General features: G+C 48.6%; 1 protein-coding gene across 1 annotated transcript in view; it reads right to left on the bottom strand.

Annotated features, from left to right (window-relative positions):
- Positions 1-9,539, bottom strand: part of LOC141074229 (uncharacterized) — a 130,083-nt gene extending 120,544 nt beyond the window's left edge. The window contains 2 exon segments of the mRNA XM_073561811.1: positions 52-201; positions 9,438-9,539. Coding sequence (XP_073417912.1) covers positions 52-201; positions 9,438-9,464 — 177 coding nt within the window. The 5' untranslated portion in view covers positions 9,465-9,539.
- Positions 9,540-9,915: the final 376 nt, after the last annotated feature.

Below are 9,915 nucleotides of genomic sequence, written 5' to 3' on the forward strand. Positions count from 1 at the left end.
TTATTCCCATAGATAAGAATGATGGAATGTGACGTCATCAGAATCTCTCACCTCTCCAGTAAGCCGGAAGAGGATCTCTAGGGTGAGGTGAAATATCCTCTCCGCCATCTTGTCCCTGTCCCTATCCATCCTTGTAGGGTCACTCAGGAGAATTCTCTTATATAGAAGATCTCCACTGAGAGGATCCGATATTGTAGGGACCTGAATGGGGAGAAGATGACAATGTAATATCATAAAGATCCCATGTAATAATATAATTACTGGACAAAATAGGGTAAACATGAGGAAATATAACGTGTAGATTTTGTATTCTCTCTTGTATGGATTGGAAAATGTAATATCATATGAACGCAGCTTCTAACAGAAGATGAGGACGATGGAGACGCTCAAATAGGGATACATATGATAAAGACGGAGCGCGGCCTGAACGCCATGTGCTTTATGTCCATCCCCTAGAATCTGCCGTCTACACATTACAGGGACCCCAGAAATATGGAGGAGACCAGCAGGAAGACAAAGAAAGAGAAGAACCCTTCATCAGTAAGTTATATAGCGTGAGAAGATAAATGATACCAGCACTGAGGTGGTATACCTTTTCTGACATCAGATGTAATATTCCGTCCATGTTTCCTGGGCCAATTTGACCATGGACGGAATATTACATCATCGCGATCGGCCACGCTCACGGGGGGAGCGCAGCCGATCTTGGCCGGGTGTCAGCTGATTCTCACAGCTGACACCTGGCTCTAGGTGCCAGGAGTGGTCACAGACCACTCCAAGCACTTTAACCCCCGATTTTAAAATCGCAGCATTTCAGGAGCTGGCGCAGGGCTGACAGACCCTCTGCCTTTGGATCGAAGACCCTGCGTCGTGACGCGGGGACCCGATCGTGAGCGGTGAGCGGATATCGTCATGATGACATCCGGGTCACCAGAGTTAGGAAACTTGTTGAGCATGCACACTGCATGATCAGCAAGCCTCCCTGCCGATGCAGCACTGACAGCTAGAGTTGAGCGACTTTTGGTTTTTTAGGGTCACGTTTCGTTTCGTGAAACCCGACTTTTCCAAAAGTCGGGTCGAGCAAGATCGTCCGATTATAGGGAAAAGTCGGGGTCGTCCCGAAACACGAAACCCAATGTAAGTCAATGGGGAATAAAAGTCGGCAGTGAGAGGAGGACAGGAAACACACCTACAGTGCCCATTTGAATGCCAAAAGCATCAATTCTTCTTACTTAAGCTTGTCAACCTTAATTAACTTCATAATACAAGTTACGCACTGAAAAATGGGGGTTATTTGGCTAAAGTTGTGGGGGGGGGAGGGCTGGCTGCAGGTTTTCATGTGCCCTGGGCGAAAGAGCGCCCCTTTAACACATACCACAACTCATCATGCTCCGATACGGCAGATAAATAGCGGTATAGTACAATGAAAAATACCTCACTTTTTACATCTCATGACGAGGCCCATCTATTTCTCCATACAGAATCATTGGTCCCATATAATGTTTGAAACAGTATATGATGAGCTCCACATAATGCTACAGTATATGTTGGTCCCCATGGATGAAGCTCCACTGTCTTATGAGCCCAAATAATGCTCCAAACATAATGGGCCCCATTTCTAATGCTCTAGTGTATAATGGGCCCTGTAAATGCTGCTCCAGTGTCTGATGTCCACCTTTGGAATGTTCCAGTGTATGGTGGGCCCCATCTATCATTCTCCAGAGTATAGTGCTCCCCAAAAATTGCTGTCCCAACATTGAAAACAATCAAATAAGTCTCCTCGCTAGGGAATCCCTGTACTTGTCTGGACAGGTGCTGTAGCTTGCTTAACAGCTCGCCAGCCGTTCTCACGCCCAGTATGGATTGCACGTGATTGCACAAAGGTTAGAAAGGGTACCGTATCCCCGGATAACATGTATGGATAGCGTACACATTCAAAATATATGTCTCAGGAGGCAGGCTCAGACGGTGTTAGGCCCAGTATGGATTGCACGTGATTGCACAAAGGTTAGAAAGGGTACCGTATCCCCGGATAACATGTATGGATAGCGTACACATTCAAAATATATGTATCAGGAGGCAGGCTCAGACGGTGTTAGGCCCAGTATGGATTGCACGTGATTGCACAAAGGTTAGAAAGGGTACCGTATCCCCGGATAACATGTATGGATAGCGTACACATTCAAAATATATGTCTCAGGAGGCAGGCTCAGACGGTGTTAGGCCCAGTATGGATTGCACGTGATTGCACAAAGGTTAGAAAGGGTACCGTATCCCCGGATAAGATGTATGGATAGCGTACACATTCAAAATATATGTCTCAGGAGGCAGGCTCAGACGGTGTCAGGCACAGTATGGATTGCACGTGATTGCACAAAGGTTAGAAAGGGTACCGTATCCCCGGATAACATGTATGGATAGCGTACACATTCAAAATATATGTCTCAGGAGGCAGGCTCAGACGGTGTCAGGCACAGTATGGATTTGACGGCCCAGATTACACAGCGGAGGAGCAGGGAGAGGTAAAGATTGCAAATGCTGGGGCCCTGCCCAAGCAAGGGGGGCCCACTCGTGGGCGTCGGTACTGGCACTGGGCCCCTCATAGTACAGCGGTGTGTCTGACGGCGGGTGTGCACCACCACCGTCAGAGACACTTGATTGCACTATGAGGGACCCTGTGCCAGTGCCCGCGCCCAAGAGTCGGCCTACCCACCTGTCCAGGGCAACGGCACTCGCACGGTGTCGTGCGGTAGGTGGTGACCCCGGCCATGGGGGGGAGGCAGCACAGTTAGGGAGTTTTAGAAAGTGTCATATGTTGATGTTGGACATTCAGCTGATGCAAAAGGCGAAATAGGTGAAGTACCAGGAAGAGGTGGACCAAAGCAAGCCATTTTTCTGTCACCCTATGTGTCATCAGGGGAAGGTGGGACAAAATCCTTGGAAACCCATGCGTGGTTCATTTTAATGAAGGTTAGATCATCCACATTTTGGGTTGACAGACGGGTCCTTTTTTTGCTGTCAGGATTGATCCAGCTGCACTGAAGACTCTTTCCGATAGCACACTTGCAGCTGGGCAAGCGAGCTCCTGTAAGGCATATTGGGCCAATTCAGGCCAGGTGTCCAGTTTAGCGGCCCAATAGTCAAAGGGGAATGACCTGTGTGGGAGAACATCGATATGGGAGGAAAAGTAGTTTGTAACCATAGTTGACAACTGCTGTCTCCTGTCACTTTCCATCGATGCAGTATTACCAGTTGTGTGAGCGGTATTTGAAAAATCAGTCCACAACATTGTCATGAAACCCCTGTCTCCAACACCACTTCTGCTGTGTGCACCACGAACACCTCTGCCAAGCTGCCCCCGGCCCGTACGGCTCGTGTGAGAACCATCACCGCTGCTGTGTGCTGGGAATGCCTCAAGCAACCGATTTACCAGAGTTGCTTGTTTATTAGCCAATATTAGGTCAAGGTTCTCCTGTGGCATGATGTTTTGTAATTTGCCTTTATAGCGTGGATCCAGGATGCTGGCCAACCAGTAGTCGTCATCGTTCATCATTTTGGCAATGCGGGGGTCCCTTTTTAGGATCCGCAAGGCATAATCTGACATGTGGGCCAATGTTCCCGGTGTCAATGATGCACTACGAGTGCTGGGTGGAGGAGCACTTTCTGGCAAATCCACATCCCTCCAGTCACGCACAAACCCTGTACCAGACCTTGCCACGCCAACATTTTCACTTGCCCCACGAGATGCATCCTCCTCCCCTAAGTAATCATCCCCATCATCCTCCTCCTCCTCCTCTTCTTCCTCCACCTCGTCCAGGAGAGGTCCCTGAGCAGACAATGGCTGAATGTCATCAAGGATTCCCTCCTCCTCTTCCTCCTCATCAACATTGGCTGCAGACGCCTGCTCCTTAAGGTGCGTCAAAGTTTGCATGAGCAGACGCATAAGTGGGATGCTCATGCTTAGGATGGCGTCGTCTGCGCTTACCAGCCGTGTGCATTCCTCAAAACACTGAAGGACTTTACAAAGGTCTTTCAGCTTCGACCACTGCACGCCTGTCAACTCCATGTCTGCTCTCAAAGTGCCTGGCCGTGTATCCTCCCACAAATGCATTATGGCCTGCCTCTGTTCGCACAGCCGCTCCACCATGTGCAGGGTGGAGTTCCACCTTGTTGCAATGTCGATAATGAGGCGGTGGTTGGGAAGGTGGAGCAATCGCTGCAGCTTCTGCATACGAACGGAGTGTACAGGCGACCGGCGGATGTGCGCGCACAGTCTTCGCACCTTCTGGAGCAGGGCTGTTAACTCCGGATAATTTTTGAGGAAGCACTGCACCACCAGGTTCAAGGTGTGAGCCAAGCAAGGTATGTGGCTGAGTTTTGAAAGGGCTATGGCTGCCACAAAATTACGGCCGTTATCACTAACTACCTTGCCTGCCTCAAGATGTACACTGCCCAGCCATGACTCAGTTTGTCGCTTCAAGTACTCGGCCAGCACCTCGGCGGTGTGTCTGTCGCCCAAACACATCATCTGCAACACAGCCTGCTGACGCTTTCCACTAGCTGCTCGATAGGGGGACACATCGTGTGCAACAGTGGCAGCTGCAGATGGAGTGCTCGTACGACTGCGCTCTGTGGACGAGCTTTCGCTTCTGGAGGAGGAGGAGGAGGAGGGTCGAACGCCTACAGCCAACTGTTTCCTATACCGTGGGCTAGGCAGCACTGTCCCACCACCGCTGTCCCCTGTGGACCCTGCATCCACCACATTAACCCAGTGCGCAGTGATGGACACGTAACGGCCCTGGCCATGCCGACTGGACCATGCATCAGTTGTGAGGTGCACCTTTCCGCTCACTGACTGCTTGAGTGCATGGACAATGCGGTCTTTCACATGATGGTGGAGGGCTGGGATGGCTTTGCGAGAGAAGTGGCGACTGGGTAGGTCATAGCGTGGTACTGCATAGGCCATGAGTTCGCGGAAAGCTGTGCTTTCCACCAACCGAAAGGGCATCATCTCAAACGAGATTAGTTTGGCAATGTGGGCGTTCAAACCCAGTGTATGCGGATGAGAGACTGAGTACTTTCTTGACCTACTCATAGTGTCTGGGAGGGTGAGCTGGACTTGAGAGCTGCATATGGTGGAAGTAGCGGTGGACAGGGCGGACTGAGAGAGGGTTGATGATGGTGATGGAGTTGGTGTTCTTTCTGATGGCCTAGAATCAGTCTTTCATTGATATAACAGTGGGATTCCCTGACTGCTGTGGTCTTGCAACGACACCTCAACATTTGCTGCTGTGCTAACCGGTGGGCTTACAGTGGGGGAAACAATGTAGCGTTGCTGACTACCTTCGTTGTGATCAGTTGCACATGTGGCACTTGAGGTTTGGTGTTGTGTCCACGCTTGCAAGTGCATGCTGGTTAAATGTCTAAGCATGCAACTGGTATTCAAATTTTTCAGATTTTTCCCTCGGCTAAAGGTCTTTGCGCACTTCTTACAGATAACCTTGGCCTGATCATGAGGATTTTGTTCAAAAAAGTGCCACACTGCACTCTTCCTACTTTGGCAGACATTTTGCGGCCTAGCACGCTGTGATCTTTTGACCCTCTGGACAAGCTGTCCAGCAACTCTTTTGATGTTTGGAACCTGTCTTTGGAGTGCTCCGGGCCTGCCAGATAACAGCTGTTGCGATGTCGATGTCTGCTGTGGATGCTCCTCATCTGAGCTATTGGAAGCAGCACCCTCTTCCCCCAATGGATGCCAATCTGGGTCAACAACTGGGTCATCCATCACCTCCTCTTCTATGTCATGTGCACCTTTCTCTGTGTCACCGTGTATGGTGGTATAGTGTGCGGGAAGGGGCACCTAAGTCTCATCAGGGTCAAAATCTGGCTCTGTACACTGCGAGGACAATGTAGTGCTCTGAGTGAATGTACCAGCAGAATCATCCATCAGCGGCTGTGCATCAGTGCACTCCATGTCAGATTCATCTTGGTCTGGGTAATTCACCATTTCACTTGATAATCCAGGCATGGTATGTGAAAACAGCTCCATGGAGTAATCAGTAGTATGGCCTGCGTCATCCTTCAATCTTGGTTGGGGTGAAGGACACAAGGAAAGGTGTGGTTCATGAACATGAGCCTCCAATGACGACTCAGTGCTTTTACTTTTTACAACTGAAGAAGAGGAGGCGATAGAGCTGGAGGCTGAGTCAGCAATGTAAGACAAAACTTTTTCCTGATGCTCTGCCTTTAAAAGCGGTTTGCCAACTCCTAGAAAACTAAGCGTTCGAGGCCTTATGTAGCCAGATGATGACGCAGGGTCAGCACCTCCTGCATTCGGTCCTATTTTGCTCTTGCCACTACCATCAGATCCACCACCAACACCATAATTACCAGCTGCCAACCCCCGCCCAATTCCACGGCCTCTTCCACCAGCCTTCCTCATTTTTGGTAGAAATGTAGACAAAATCCAACAAACTATATAGTAATGTAAAACAAGGTACAAGGTGTCTATAGGACAGGGGAGATTTAGAATTTCTGCACACACTTGTGGACAGTGGACACTTTTGGATTGTGTGAGGCCCACTGATATCTGAGCGCTATGTGACAGGCTCGATGGCACAGCTGCCTGTGACCAAAGTGACGAGAGGATAATGGAGATTTTGAATCTCTGCGCACACTTTTGGACACTGGACATTTGTGGATTGTGTGAGGCCCACTGATATCTGAACGCTATGTGACACGCTCGATGGCACAGCTGCCTGTGACCAAAGTGACGAGAGGATAATGGAGATTTTGAATCTCTGCGCACACTTTTGGACACTGGACACTTGTGGATTGTGTGAGGCCCACTGATATCTGAGCGCTATGTGACACGCTCGATGGCACAGCTGCCTGTGACCAAAGTGACGAGAGGATAATGGAGATTTTGAATCTCTGCGCACACTTTTGGACACTGGACACTTGTGGATTGTGTGAGGCCCACTGATATCTGAGCGCTATGTGACACGCTCGATGGCACAGCTGCCTGTGACCAAAGTGACGAGAGGATAATGGAGATTTTGAATCTCTGCGCACACTTTTGGACACTGGACACTTGTGGATTGTGTGAGGCCCACTGATATCTGAGCACTATGTGACACGCTCGATGGCACAGCTGCCTGTGACCAAAGTGACGAGAGGATAATGGAGATTTTGAATCTCTGCGCACACTTTTGGACACTGGACACTTGTGGATTGTGTGAGGCCCACTGATATCTGAGCGCTATGTGACACGCTCGATGGCACAGCTGCCTGTGACCAAAGTGACGAGAGGATAATGGAGATTTTCAATCTCTGCGCACACTTTTGGACACTGGACACTTGTGGATTGTGTGAGGCCCACTGATATCTGAGCGCTATGTGACACGCTCGATGGCACAGCTGCCTGTGACCAAAGTGACGAGAGGATAATGTAGATTTTGAATCTCTGCGCACACTTTTGGACACTGGACACTTGTGGATTGTGTGAGGCCCACTGATATCTGAGCGCTATGTGACACGCTCGATGGCACAGCTGCCTGTGACCAAAGTGACGAGAGGATAATGGAGATTTTGAATCTCTGCGCACACTTTTGGACACTGGACACTTGTGGATTGTGTGAGGCCCACTGATATCTGAGCGCTATGTGACAGGCTCGATGGCACAGCTGTGACAAAAGTGACTAGAGGATAAGGGAGATTGGATTGCTTTTAAAAAAGCAGTTTGCGGAGCAGTGGGTAAACAGCAATGCCAGCGTGTCAGGAAGCCTTAAAAGGCAGCCCAACAACCAACACCACTGATACACCACAATATAGCCTCCCCTTGCACTGCACACACAGTGACTTGTGTGTTGTGCAGGCCAAATCGCTAGCAGCAGAAGCAGTTTTTTTGTCTTCTTCCCTGCCTAACGCTCTCCCTACAGAATCAGCAGCAACCTCTCCCTATACTAAGATCGGCAGAAGTAAGATGGCGGTCGGCGTGCACGCCCTTTTATACCCCCTGTGACGCCCACCAAAGCAAGCCAATCACTTGCATGCCCTTCTGAAAGATGGTGGTGACCCGTGCCTAGGTCATCACGTTGCCCACAGTGTCCGTGGATCCTGATTGGCTGAAAAAGAGCGCAAAACAAACTTTTGAAACGCGACTTTGGCGCGTAAGTCGCCGACCTCGTGGCCGACCTCATCCTAGGGTCGGGTTTCGTTTCATGAAACCCGACTTTGCCAAAAGTCGGCGACTTTTGAATTTTTTCGACCCGTTTCGCTCAACTCTACTGACAGCTTCTATGGCATGAAGATGCTGTTTCATCTGCATGCTATAGAAGTGATCAGCCTGCAAAAAAATGATTGTCGCATAGTGGGACAAAGAGTAAAAGTTAGGAAAAAGTAAAAAAAAAAAAAATTAAATAAAAATATTTTGTAAAAAATCAAAAATAATAATAAAATAATCAATATATATTCTATCACTAAATAAATATTTGAATAAAAAAATGTAAACAATAAAAGTGCACATATTTGGTATTGCCACGTCCGCAACGACCCGACCTATAAAACTATCCCAATTAACCTCTTTAGTGAACACCATTAAAAAAAAGAGGCAAAAAACAATGCTTTATCATCATACCGCCGAACAAAAAGTGGAATAACACGTGATCAAAAAGATGGATATAAATAAACATGGTACTGATGAAAACGTCATCTTTTTCCGCAAAAAAAAACTAGCCGCCACGCAGCATCATCAGCAAAAAAATAAACAAGTTATAGCTCTCAGAATAAAGCAATGCAAAAATAAATATTTTTCAATAAAACAGTTTTTATTATATAAAAGCGCCAAAACATAAAAAAATATAAATGAGGTATTGCTGTCATCATACTGACCCGAAGAATAAAACTACCTCATCAATTTTACCACACACGGAACGGTATAAACGCCACTTGTGGGGGGTTTCCACTGTTTTGGTACATCAGGGGCTCTTCAAACGTGACATGGAGTCCGATCTCAATTCCAGCCAATTTTGCATTGAAAAGTCAAACGGCGCTCCTTCCCTTCTGAGCTCTGCCATGTGCCGAAACAGTGGTTCCCCCCCACATAACAGGTATCAGCGTACTCCGTACAAATTGCGCGACATCTTTTAGGGTCCAATTTCTCCTGTTACCCTTGGGAAAATAAAACAAATTGGATCTGAAGTAAATTTTTTGTGCAAACCACCCTTGGGGGTAAAGGGGTTAATGTCCCTTGACAGTGACAACATGGAGCGGGCGATGGCCATAACGGAGACTGTAGAGTAACAGAGCAGCGAGCGCCGTCAGGAGGGAAGTGACTCAATGTAATCCAATACAGAGACCCTGATATAGCGACACAGGTGGGACCGCAGCACTGAGGGGGTTAGTGTCCCCAGTAATGGGGAATCTCCAGCACCTACCTCCACCTGCAGAGCCGCACACCACATATATGGCTGCTCTGTGCGCACAGGACCTGGGATGAGGTCACAGGAGGGGAGGAGTCAGGGGTCACATGATCAGGGCCTCAGTGTGCAGGACTCTGCTAATTGTCTCTTCAGAGAGGAAGAGGACTAGAACTCTAAGGCCATGTGCACACGCTGCGGTTTTTGCTGCGGTTCTGCTGCAGTTTTGACCGCAGCAGAACTGCAGCAGTTCTGCAAACAGTGTACAGTAGCATGTTATCCTATGGGATTAACATTCTGCTGCGGATTTTTGCCTACGGAAAAGCTGCGGGTTTTTTTCCGCAGCATGTCATTTGTTTCTGCGGATTCTGCTGCAGTTTGCCACCTATTCCATTGTCCAGGTGGCAAACCGCAGGGCAAAACCGCAGGCTAATCCGCAGGAAAAACCGCAGGTCATTTTACCTGCGGTTCCGCAGATATGAATCCGCAGACGAAT

This window comes from Dendrobates tinctorius, unplaced genomic scaffold, assembly GCF_039654945.1.
Source record: "Dendrobates tinctorius isolate UK_male_01 unplaced genomic scaffold, ASM3965494v1 ptg000014l, whole genome shotgun sequence".
NCBI classification, from domain to species: Eukaryota; Metazoa; Chordata; class Amphibia; order Anura; family Dendrobatidae; genus Dendrobates; species Dendrobates tinctorius.